We start from the raw sequence: 13,833 nt of genomic DNA on the forward strand, positions 1-13,833 counted from the left end.
AAGATCATCTACAGTTGTCTAGAGCCGTGGTTCTCAACCTTTTCAGGCCGTGACCCCCCAAAATGATCATATTTGAACCGGAGATCCCCCACCCTGACAAGCACTTGGAATGTATAAGTTGAGGTATTACATTTAGTTTGACTCGGTTCCACAGATAAATATTGAGAAAATAGCCGATCTACAAGCTCACAACGCCTCCCGTTGCGAGGCGTTGTGAGCTTGTAGATCGGCTATTTATTTATTTTTTGCCTCTTTCTTATGCTATTTGACAATTTAGCCAATGTTTGACCAGTTTTTATAGTTTGTTGATTACTTTTGATGCAGAAATGGTCTTTTTCTTTTCTTTCATTTTCTTTGCTGAGGTATAAAAAAAAGTCAGCCTAACAGCGAGTCCCGGGTTTGATTCCCGAGCCTGGCAGTCAGTCCCTGACTCAATCTCCACTGTACTATCAAATAAAGGCAGAAAAGCCCCAAAAATATATGAACAAGATAAATTCAGAATTTGACTCTTTTATGTGAACTAAATCTAAAGAAATGGTATGGTGCATTTATATAGTGGCTTTATCCAAAGCGCATTACATTCACACATTGACAGCAGAGGAAACCATACAGGGTCACCAACGTGCTCATAGGAACAGTTGGGGGTTCAGAGTCTTGCCCAAGGACACTTTGACAGTAACACAGTGGTGGGAGCCCAGGATCAAACTATAGGAACCTTCTGATTCCCAAGCAGCTGCTCTACCTCCTAAGCTACTGCCGCCCCGGCTCTTGACATTGCGTTGTTGAAGATGGCAGGTCTGTCAGTCCCCTCTTTTCCATTGTGGTCAAACTCACTAAATCCTGGTTCTGGTGGGATATTTGTTTTGTTGTTTTGTTTTCTTCTGGTTGGTGTTCTTATATACAAAGAAAGGTCTGTTTATCTGTTCCTTTAGTATTTAAAACAATAAATGTTGCAAGTAAAATTCTGGTTTCAAGATTGGGTTGGATGGGGCCCGAGGGGCGTGTGTGTGTGTGTGTGTGTGTGTGTGTGTGTGTGTGTGTGTGTGTGTGTGTGTGTGTGTGTGTGTGTGTGTCTGTGAGCGCATTAACGTATTTGAGCATGTGTGAGCATATGTGTATGGGCGTGCGTGCGTGTGTATGTGCGTGTGTATGTGCGTGCGTGCGTGCGTGCGTGCGTGCGTGCGGGTGGGAGCGAGCATGGGTGTGTGTCCACATTCTATTCACGTGGAAAAAAGTAACAAAGTTCAAGAAAACACAACATGAAAATTAGATTATACCACTAGGTCAGGAAGTATTACAAAACAATTGCCACATGAGACAACAAAATTAGTGCCAGAAATGTTGGGAAATCCCTGGACCATCTTGAAGAGACCATTCCCTATACAGTATGTGAACTGTCATGGTACACCAATCCTCACCCGTCCGGCACTAGACAGGCTTTTTATTTAGTTTTAAAGAGAATGGTTTCATTCTAATGGACTGTAGATGAAGGACTGATGAAGGTCTCACCAGACTGAAACATCATGTTTTAGCATAATAGAGCCATGTTTTCTATCACCACTGAGCCATGTCCTCACTCTACTTCAAAGATGGCCTTTGGATCGCATTGAAGATCACATTGAAGATAAAGACAACAACCTAAATGGGTTTCTCCTTTCTTCTCTTCTTTTCTCAATATTGTCAGCACTATGATAGCTATTCCTGTTTGGCCAAGTAAAAAAGCCACATCCATTAGGGGTGTTAGCTGACTGACACTAGGCTGCACCTTGTATGGAAACTCTGCTTTTGTCTTCACATATATCTGCTTATTGGGAGCAGTTATAGGTTAAGGGCCCTATCTTTGCCAGTGCCTTACCCGTTAGCCTTACCTGCTACCCGTGAATTACAGGCAAGGCAGCTGGCACTGTCCCTAAACGGTATCTTAGGGCCGCACTACTCGCTATACATTATGCCGACTCCGTTATTTGTGTGGTGTGGCCGTGGGCGTGTTGTTGCGCTTTCCCTAAAATTGCTATCGTGCCCACACACGTTTGGGAAAGGTCATAGCAGATTCTAAAACCACCTGCTATGCAGAATTAGTTTGGTAGAGCGCGTGCCTGCAATGGACATGTCGGCCGGGTGCACAACGGCACAACATTCAGAGGTCTCCTTCTCTCCTAATTCTCCACAAATCTCTGTGATTTTAATTTTCCTATAATCAGCAGAAGTGAGAGTGTCAATTCCTTGTGTCAATTGTGTTTATATAAGATGATAGTCCATGCACGAAAACGAATTTCACTCACTTACTCTGTAAACCTGTGAAAATAAAGCTGGTTCTGATTCTGATTGCTCAAGAACACTTCAACACAAAGAAAGGGGGTGGCAGGGATCCAACCAGGAACCTTTCGATTCCCAAGGGCACTCTACCTGTTGAGCTACTGCTATTAATCAAGGACTGAAATGTTTGCTGGTTTTTAAATTCTCTTATTATTGTTTTGCTCTTGAGCATTGTTTGCCACAGATGTCTTAAATTAAAGACAACATTTTTTGCAATAATCTCAGCATGTGGACTGTTATTTGAGGCTTTCTAGCCCGGAGACATTGGTGTGTGTGTGTGTGTGTGTGTGTGTGTGTGTGTGTGTGTGTGTGTGTGTGTGTGTGTGTGTGTGTGTGTGTGTGTGTGTGTGTGTGTGTGTGTGTGTGTGTGTGCGTGCGTGCGTGTGTGGGTGTGCGTATGCGTGTGTGCGTGCGTGTCTACTGGCACTGCTGAACTATTCCTACCAAACACAATCTGCAAATATTCTCAGATGCAAGCAAAGAATACACAAGCACTGTATTATGCAGGCACGATGGATCAAATATCACAGAGAAAATGTTCTGTTCTTCAATGGGTTGTCACAATGCATTATCTCGGAGTAACTAAGGCCTAATTTTTACTTAGTTGTGTGTCGCTGTCCGGCTCCAACAATCTCGTCAACAGTGGCTCTCAAACTCTCAAACAGATGGACCCGTAAGGGTCCATTTGGTTCCATTTGTACACTCTCAGAGTTACAGATCTGTATGGGTCCATTTGGAACCTCTTCAAGGAACTCAGGGGGAACCAGTCTTGTACAGTAGATTGGCTAATGTTGGTGCATGACACACAGGCTGCAGCACCCATGTTGTACGTACCAGCTAAGCACAGTCCAAACTTCATAAGTTGTCAACAGCTGTGTTATTCAGGGTCAGGTCAGAGTTATTCTCCCTGTGGGATTTTCTGCTGTGTAAAATATGATGTTCATACCTGGAGGAAAATACCTCCCACTGACTCCACTGGGATGACTCATGAGAGTGTATGTGTGTGTGGGGGTTGCATGATGGCGAGTGGTGTTTAGAAGCCAAGAGATAATAGAGAGCAGATTGGTAAGTTGAGGGAGAACACACACACGCACGCACGCACGCGCACACACACACACACACACACACACACACACACACACACACACACACACACACACACACACACACACACACACACACACGAAAATACAGTACTGTATATAGGCCTATCCCTTCACAAACACAACATATGTAGTTCACTCTTTCTTAAATTCTCTCCAAATTCTTTCTCCTTCTTGATTTTTCTTTGTCTCTGTGTCCCTCTCTCTTGCTCACACACACACACACACACACACACACACACACACACACACACACACACACACACACACACACACACACACACACACACACACACACACACACACACACACACACACACACACACACACACACACACACACACACACACAGAGCCAGATGGAGACAGTGTGTGTGCGTCACAGTCGACCCAGTGTCTGACCCCAGCAGGCATCCAGAGACAACACACTGTGTTAGCCTTTAACCTAGAGAGAGAGAGAGTGTGTGTGTGTGTGTGTGTGTGTGTGTGTGTGTGTGTGTGTGTGTGTGTGTGTGTGTGTGTGTGTGTGTGTGTGTGTGTGTGTGTGTGTGTGTTCGCGGTCGCTTGCGCGCTCGCATATGCTAAAGCCCCTGAAGCTCCAGTCTAAGTATCTGCTCTATAAAACATTAACAGTCTTTAAACTACTGTCCTACATGTACACACACAGCAAGTGGACTACTACACAACTGCTACTGTTTAAACTTTGTTACAACTCCCCAAAAACCACAGCCCTACAAATAGAACATATTACAACATTACAACATAGATAGGTATGTTGTTTACTGGTGACAGATGCTAGTATGTTGTTTAGATATGCCAATGGTTAATGTGTACTTGACTGCTACTTTGTACAGCAGTACATACTGTACTTAGCACTTTAATCACTGGACCAAAATACCCCATGGCCATTCACTCTTTTGTTCCTCCCATAGGAGGGGCACCGAAGCTTTAAAGTGTCTAGACAACTGTCCCTAAAGCTACAAACACAGCGAGACACCTGCAGTGTTATTACTTCTGCTCAGGCACTGCTAACAATGATAGCTAACTGCTTCTGAGTGTTACCGTGTGGAGGAATGCTGTGTGAGCATTGCACACTAGAGAAATCAGAATCAGATCAAACTCTTTATTGTCATTGTACAGGTACAATGAAATTGAGGGTAGCAGCTCTCAAAATAAGTGCATTAATAAAAAGACAAGATGACATAAAAAACTATAACCATATAAAAACAGGTTAAAACGTAAAAAAAACAAAAAACGACATCAGTCAATCCATATATTGCACATCAGTCCATTATCATATTGCACAAAGTCAGATTTCATAAATGTTCCAGTGTTCAAGTGTAGGTGCTAATCACCCCGTCCAGACCTCACATCCCAACCACAGACCACAAAAAACACAACTTTCACTTCTCACCACAACCACTGCTCGACTAAAACAATTCATTAAACGGGCTGTCTAGTCCATTTTGTATTTCCATAACACTTCAGGCACTTTAAAAAGCTAGGAGGGAGACGTTAAAAGAGGAGAGCGTGTGTATTATTTGAGCCTATAGAGGTACGTTTGGGACTAGGAGATTTGCGCTTTTCATGACCCTTCGCCTAGAGCCCTGGGAGTGCTCTCTCTCTCTCTCTCTCTCTCACCAGGCATCCTGACGATACACCCAGCTTTCCTGAACTAATTAGCAGGCGGTTGGGTCGCCTTTTTACGACCATCGTCCGTTGCCAAAGCGGAGAGGAGGCATTGGAACACAACACTGTCTGTCTATGGTGACTGTGGGGAGACATGACATCACTGGATGTGGAAGTGTGTGTGGAGTGTTAGCGTGTGGAGGTCAGGTCACCCTCGCTGGATCACAGCTTAAGCGTGTGTTCCAGCATAGTCTTGGAGGATTTCGTTGCTGCCGGGCGGAAAACCTTGTATGTCCAAAACTGTTTTTCTTTTCAGGAAATGAAAAAATAAATAAAAAAAACCTGTGTTCCAATGGATCCATTGAAGTTATTCTTTAGTCACAAGCTATTAATACTTTATAAAAACCCACAGACAGACTTAACCACTTTGAATTTAAATCTTCTTTCATAAATAGCCAAAACTAGCCGATCTACTGTACAAGCTCAAAACGCGCCGCGTTTTGTGTTACTCTTGTGTGACACTGTAGTGTGACGAAGTAGGGCACTCATTTATGACTAAACATAAAAAGTTGAATTATGGAGATACAAGGTTTGTGCCCGACGGCAGCAAGATCTAATCTCGGTTACAACATCAGCGTTTGGCATTTTGTAAGGGTTTTGTAAGAGTTTTTACAGTTACTGGTACACGTGTGTTCACACTTGGAAGCTGTACAGTACAGCCCCAGTCTTACTGTAGGCCACTGGGAGCCTGCATTCAGTCCCTAATGGGAACTGTGGTTAACCACAAGCCCATTATACTTCCTCATACTAAGGCTTTATGCATGTTAGGAACATATTCCTGCCAGTGCCTTTGAGCAAGGCAGTTGCCTTAGGGGTTGTGTCCACCTCAAGGACTCCCATGGGTCCTTGAGGGGGTGCCAGGGGGTCCCCAGCAAAATGTATTAATATAGCATCAAAATCAGTTGAACCACTTTAACCCTATATACATCGAAAATAGCAGATGTACAAGCCCACAGCGGGTTAAACTTCCAAAAAATGTAAATTTTTGAAACACAAATCTTGTATGGGGGTCCCTCCTGGCACAACATATTATTATGGAACAAATACAACATTTCGGGGGTCCTTGGCATGAAAAGGTTTGAGAACGACTGCTCTACTCGACATCTATCTATTGAGGTGCTTGAGAGACATTTACACCCACCATGGCTCTCTCTATTTCCCATCTGTCATCACCATTCCCCACTGTTAATGTCCCATACCAGTCAGTCTCTCTGGCCCTGTGAACGGCTTTATTACTGAAAGCATCTTCTGTTACACTGACTGTTGAACACCTCCTTGTAAGGCCATCAAGCACACTGTAAAAGTCTGATTTCTATCCAGTTGCGTGCTTTGGTGTCTCGCACCGAAAATAGCAGATGTACAAGCTCCAAACGCGCCGCGGCGCGTTTGGAGCTTGTACATCTGCTATTTTCGGTGCGAGGCACTGCGTGCGACCAAGTACAAACCAGCCCATTAGGGGAAACTTGGAGCTTGTGTGGCTAAATTACCATGGTGACAGCCCTTGGAAGAGACAGAGCGCTTTGTCTAGCATGTTAACTAGACATTACTTCATTGATTTGTGTTCACGATAATGTCATTCTGTTCTTTCTCTCCCAGTTCGTACATCAATTTAATCTACCCCTGGGTCAATGACTTTACGTCTAAGGGCCTTGAATTAGGGGCTAAAAATCATACAAGATAAGTAATTGGGTCAGTAACAGATCTCCTTCATGCTTCAGCCGGTCGCTATCCCAGTTCGAATTTGTGTCAGGAAGGTGAACAGGCAGACGCGTCACATTGTGACACGTTGTGAGTTTGTAGATCGGCTCTTTGTGAAAACACTTTGAAGTATGAAATAGGGCTTAAGTAGCTAATATTTTATTTGGCATTTAGTAAGTAATGATAAACATTGACATAGTGATACGAGTGATAACAAGTGTTAAAGAGACTATTTTGCATGTGCAGGAATAAAGGTTAGTGTATTGACTTGCGCTTTGGTGTGCCTTGGGAATGGGCACAGACATTTTGAAAACAACTGCCATATGTAACTACAGTACCTGGATTTGAACTTGGGTCTCCTACGTGGGAATTCAAACCTCTACCACTCATCCAAAGGGGAATTTCACCTGTCAAAGGGAGACATTAGCCTTATGGGCTTTCAGGAAGGTACTATGCTACATTCATCCGCAATGTAACCACCTGGATTCAAACCAGGGACTCCTGCGTGGTAAAGTAAACATGTATGCATACATGGATCAATGGATAGATAGATAAATAAGTAGGTCAGAAGGGCTTATTGTCCTCTGTTCAATGTGCTAGACCCCTCGGTGATGGATTGCTGAGGTGGAGCACAACACCTACCATCAGGCGTGCTACTCATATGCTGAGATAGATAGCTAGGTAGGTAGGTAGGTAGGTAGGTAGGTAGGTAGGTAGGTAAGTAGATAGATAGATAGATAGATAGATAGATAGATAGATAGATAGATAGATAGAGAGACAGACGGACGGACGGACAGACAGACAGACAGACAGACAGACAGACAGACAGACAGACAGACAGACAGACAGACAGACAGACAGACAGACAGACAGACACTGTAGATAGAATACTTCAGGTTACTGCATCACCTACCTTGTTGTGAGAGCTGCAGACGAGGTCCTGTTTGGCTCCAGGTTTTTCCATCGGGTGGAGCAGCGTCATAGAAGCAGTGTGCGGACTGCAGCCAGAGCAGAGGTGCCACACACAGTAGCAGGGTCCTGACTCCAGACAGACCCCACGGGGCCACAGAACCAGTGGATGTCATCACAGGATGGACCTCAGCGTTTCACGATGTCAAAGAGGAGAAGCAACGATCACCAGGTCACATCACACTCTGCAGCTTGGACACAGCTAGGAGACAAGACAAGAAACATAAAGTATTTAACCACTTTACAACCTGGTGTCTTTATTTTGGACATGTCATTATAGGCAAAACATCGATCTATAAATGCACAGAATCTCTGTCTGTATGTATGTCTGATAGCTATCAAATTATTTGGAGTTAAACCCAACTTTCTGTAGTAAAATATGGAGTATGCCGCAACCAAGTGATGGGAGTAACTTGTACAAAATGTAAATGAGTTTATTCCATGAGAATATATTCTAAAGTTACACAGAAAATACAGGCATATTTATACACACATTGTTATCTGGAAGAAGCTCCCCCATAACGTCATCAGGTCAGACATAACATCCAGCTGGTGTACACGTGTATCTTTCCACATCTTATTTTGTCACAAGCAATCAGTTATATCATCGTGAATATTCAAGAGTATTCCTACATATCTGGAGGTTTCATAAAACAATAATAATGTCATGTGGACCTGAGGTCATCTGATACAAGGACAGTACATCAGATAGTAATCAGATAATGGATGATGGCGGCGTCATACACACTGCTATCTTTAATGTCTATGAAGTTGTGAAACATAAGGAGGCAACTCAATATGTTCAGTCAAATGTTTCAATAAAGTCTTGAACTTGGGAGCGAGAGGAAAGTGAGAAAGAGAGCAAGAAGAACAAGTAATTTATTCCATACAACACCATGGAGACAGAGAGGAGGAATGACAGTTGATGTCAGGAATCCAAAAGGTTTACAATTTATGTTGTACTACAAGCCAGACAAAAGGAGTAAAAACACATTTCTAAGATCACCAAAGTGTGATCATGGTTTTGTTTCTGATGCTCAGTCATTATGTAAAAAATGTTCAATAGTAGAATTTGTTGGTTGGTAGGTGTGATCACTGTGGTGCGTAAATGACAACGCGCTTCTTTCTTTTGTGGTTTTTATTTTTCCCACTGTGCAGGGGGTTACAGCATTTGCAGTTTAATTGTGTGTGTGTTTTTCTGTATATCAAAACAAAATACAGAACAAGGAGAGAAGTTAACCACATGTATTCAAAGTAACATAAACATAATTTCATTATACTGCACATCAAAAACATATCCAAACTCAAAAACAAACTCACTTAGAATGGACGCACACACTGAAGCCTCTGCTGCTGCTCTCTGTACCAGACCTGACACACTGGCCAAACACTTGATTTTAAAGGTGCATGGGATTGCAAATCATCAAATCAACAGCAGGTGCAACTAGTTCGCCAATTAACTGCTGTGCACTCAGCACACATTGAAATGGAAACAAAGGGTCCATTTTAGAGGAAAAAACATAAACAATAATACTAAACTTAGAGTTTGGGGAATCTTCTTAACACATTAGTTTAATTATGTTGTTGGTGTCATATGGCCTGTGTGTGGGTCATGCCAAAAAGGGATGTCCACCGAAAATGTATTTCAGGTGTTTAATAGTCACACAGAATATGACTGGACCCAAAGCAGAGGGGATTACAAGCTCTGTAGTGTGAAAAGACCCTGCTGGAAGTTCCTCTGACATGATTTAGCTGAGTAAAATGTCATGTCCTGGGGTCTCATTTATAACAACATTCCTAAATGAGCAGGCATGTTCAGGTTACGTAGGTACATGAGTTCTCAGATGCATGTACACACATAATCATTCAGGACAGGACAGGACGCACGCACGCACGCACACACACACACACACACACACACACACACACACACACACACACACACACACACACACACACACACACACACACACACCAAAATGTACTGCCGTAAAAGTACAAAAGTATTGGTATCAAAATGTACTTACAGTACCAAAAGTAGAAAGTACTTATTAAGCAGAATGTCCTATTTCACAAGTTTTCAAATGTATAACATTCTTATATGATATGTATAAAAATCTTTTGAAAATAGCAGATCTACAAGCTCACAATGCGTCACGATGCAACATATTGTGAGCTTATAGATCGGCTATGTTCAAATACTTGAGTAAAATGTACTTAGTTACTTTCCACCACACACACGCACACACGCACACACATACTGTACATGATGGATGTACAGTACATCCTGTCCATATATAGATAGATTAGAACATAAACAGTTGGTATGTGAGACCCCCTCGCCAAAGTGCTGATTTATACACCCCAGGTTCACTGTGAACATCTGACCAATTACTTTCTGTGCTCCAAATGGGCCTGAAAGACAAGCACATTACTACAAATGAGTCCAGGGGTTGAGGCTATATAATTCACCTCTCATTTACAGGATAAACAAGACAAGGAGTATGAAATTCACAAATGATTTATTTCGCATTCTAAATAGACTTTGGTGCAGACGGCAGCAGGCCCTTAAGAAAGGTCTACTTAAAACCATTTCTCATTTTACAGAATTAATCAAATTCAATGCACAGAAACAACGACTCGTTTCGTATTCCAAGTGCATGTCAGATGAGTGGCTGGACGGCTAGCAGATGCCTGAACAGACGTCTTATTAAAATGCACAGAAAATTCAGCTTACATACTAAATAAACAATGCAAAGACCCTAGATACACGGAAATGACTGGTCTCATATTCCAACTGTAGCTTTGACCTGGAGGTAGACAGCAAGCAGATGACTGACTAAATTACTTTATTAAAAACTCACTTAATATTATTAAATTCTTTCATGGGTGATTTCATAGTCCTCTTGTACTGTATTTCAAACCTGGTGCTAGACATTATGCCTATAGAATATGTGTGTGCCTGAATCAATGTCTTATCGAAACAGGTAAAACTCATTCTACAGTAATTTATATCATAAACAAGATAGGTAGACCAATAAGCAACTTATAACAGAATAATCAAAAAGCTATGTTTTTTATATACATTTTATTCTTCTCAACAAATCGACTCAAAATATTCTAATAGATTGTTTATAATCAAGTAAATGGATTAGTCTAATTAAGCACTTAAGCCCTGTATTAGACTTTGTTGTACAATGGGCATACAAAAGTAATAAAAATAGCCGATCTAAATGCTCATGCTGAGACGCAATATGAGTTTTAAATCCGCTGTTTTCATTATATATATTTTTTACAACCGTTGTCATTAATTGTAATTGATGCAAACGTTTGAAATAATTGTGATGTCGATTTGAAGTTAAATCGCCAAGCCCTAGTGAGGCATGTTTTGAACCAGCTCTCAATATATTTTCACTTTCACAAAATCCTAATCCTATCCATTCTTGTACCCAGAATTCCACAGACAGCATCTGGCTCGGTGCTGAATCTGTGGTTTATTTTCTCTGGAGGGATGATTATGTCGGTATGTGATTGGAGGTCCCTCTTTACCCTGTGGCTATACAGTACTTTCAAATTCACTTCACCTTGCAAAAACAAAAGCACATCTCACACTCAAAGATGATTGATGTAATATTCTAAAAATGCTCTTGTAATGTCGTGGGCCTAGTGGACACCTGAGTAAAACCTACTCTAGGTTTGCAGAATAAACAAGGTAAAAGTATGACAATCACATTATGATTAATTCACTGTCATTTGTGGTTCACTGTCCACAGTAGTATCTGATTCTTGGCAAGCTAATGGACACCTGAATAACTGTCTTAAGCATGTCTTAAATACTTCACATTTATAATTTCATATTTACAAAAGAAACAAGAAATAAGTTACGATATTCCGAGTTCAGACAAAGATTAATTCATATCCCAGCTGTGCTTTGGATGTTGTTGGCAAGCCTGTGGATACCTGAGTAAATCTCCAGTGAAAGACATGCAGAATAACTATTTAAAACCTCAGATTCAGGTGGTGTTAATGTGGGAATGTTTTCTCCCAGGGAAATAGACTGTTTTATGATAATGCATCATAGTCTGTCATATTCTTGCATTGTGGTCGTCTGGACTGTGTCCTGTCAGTAAGTATTAAGAGTTCAACATAGCAGGGATTTACTGCTGCTGAGGGAGAAAATACATTTTGCTTGACTGGACCTTTCTCTAACCTAGCTTAGCCAAAAGGAAATAACTTCGCTTTTAACCTTTTTTCTTTCTTTCTTGGCATTGTTAAAAGTCCATTGAAACCGTATTTAGAACCTGTGACGCAGCAACCTCTCATAGAAACAAACACAATTGAAGTGATTTTAAGTGGGATGACAAAACACAGTAAATCAAATTAGTCAAGGTAACCAATGTTCCCTGACCAATTTGTCATGGTCTATTGTCATGTCTCATGTTGGCTGGCTGGCTTGCGTCTTCAGCAAGCTTTGTGCCTTAGCAAGTTGAAGAAGCAGACAGCTGAGCGAGGTTTACAGTAATTTAACTTATTTTTTGACAGAAAGCGAATTGTGAACACCTGCAATTTGTTAATTCCTTCTAATCTTGGCATTGCTGAAAGTCCTCTGAACCAGTATTGTAACCATCCAAACTCCCCATGGAAAACAAGCACAAGCGTGGCCTAATTATCTCAGGGCTTACAAAATAAAACAAATTGAGCAAGCTAACTGGCTGGCTGCCGTGTGTGTTAACATGTTTTAATAGCTCTGGCAAGCAGAGATGACCACAGCCTTGAACTGTTTTTTAGCTGCCTGCGACCACACAGCTCGTATAAGCCACTGTCTGTCTGTCTGTCTGTCCAAAATGTTCAAGTGCAAACCGAGAGCTGGTCGCAGTTTATCACGGATTACGTGCTTATTTTTTCCTGGCTGGGAGGGACAGAACCACCTAAACCCCTACTGTATATACTTAGTTGACCGGAGTCCCCCAGGGCTCTATAATAGATCCTCTAGTATTTCACTCTGTCTACACCAAACCCCTTCACCGAAAATAGCCGATCACAGCGTTGCAACACATTGTGTCCAAAATAGGGGCACCAGGGTTATTGCGGTTAAGAACAGATTCACAGACGCATGTCACTTAGACCAGTGGTTCTCAAAGTGGAGTCCGGGAACTCCCAGGGGTCCTTGAGGGGGTTCCACCGGATCTCGGCGCCAAAATCAGATTAACCACTTTAAACCTATTTTATACATATATACATACATCAAAAATAGCCAATCTACAAGCTCACAATGCGTCGTGATGAGACGCATTGTGAGCTTGTATTTTTTACTTTTTTGTTATAGTTTTGGAACATTTGAAGACAAATGTTCTCTTTTCGGGGTCTTTTCGGGGCACAACATCTTCTCAGAAGGCAGTCCGTTGCCAAATACGCGTACATTTTGGTGTTCTTGACATGAAAAAGGTTGAGAACCACTGACTTCATGTTCAGACAGAGGAATGTTCAGTGTACAGAACGTACTGTAGCTTTGACACCAGCATATGTGTGACTTCAACCATTGTTCATTTATGAGCTGCTCTTGACTGGAGGAAACGACCTTCTCTGCTCTGTCAACATGGGAGGCAGACGAGGAACAAACTGTCTCTTCCCCTTCGTCCTTAGCTGTCTGTCTGCTAGCGAGTGTGTGCGTGTGTGTGTGTGTGTGTGTGTGTGTGTGTGTGTGTGTGTGTGTGTGTGTGTGTGTGTGTGTGTGTGTGTGTGTGTGTGTGTGTGTGTGTGTGTGTGTGTGTGAGAGACAGAGAGAGACGGTCTCAGGATGTCTTGAGTGTTGACAAGAGACTCTTTCTATAAATAAAGGGCTGAAATAAAGTCATCTCCTTACGTCTTTCACAGACACACACGCACGCACGCACGCACGCACGCACGCACGCACGCACGCACGCACGCACGCACGCACGCACGCACGCACGCACGCACGCACACACACACACACACACACACACACACACACACACACACATACATGCTTGTATACAGATGCTCGTACGTGGACATATACTGTATAATGCCCTCGAAAA

General features: G+C 42.2%; 1 protein-coding gene across 2 annotated transcripts in view; it reads right to left on the minus strand.

Annotated features, from left to right (window-relative positions):
- LOC311049786 (semaphorin-3D) overlaps window positions 1-13,833 on the minus strand; it is a 129,316-nt gene that overhangs the window by 58,869 nt on the left and 56,614 nt on the right. For both annotated transcript variants that reach the window (XR_014601231.1, XM_084063631.1), the window contains exon 2: window positions 7,719-7,976. Coding sequence is in view for 1 of the 2 variants with exons in the window: in XM_084063631.1 (XP_083919757.1) it covers window positions 7,719-7,890 (172 nt within the window). In the remaining variant the exon portion in view is untranslated. The remainder of the gene's footprint in view (window positions 1-7,718; window positions 7,977-13,833) is intronic.

The sequence above is a fragment of the Gymnoscopelus microlampas genome (assembly GCF_963454915.1).
Source record: "Gymnoscopelus microlampas genome assembly, chromosome: 7".
In the NCBI taxonomy this organism is placed as follows: domain Eukaryota; kingdom Metazoa; phylum Chordata; class Actinopteri; order Myctophiformes; family Myctophidae; genus Gymnoscopelus; species Gymnoscopelus microlampas.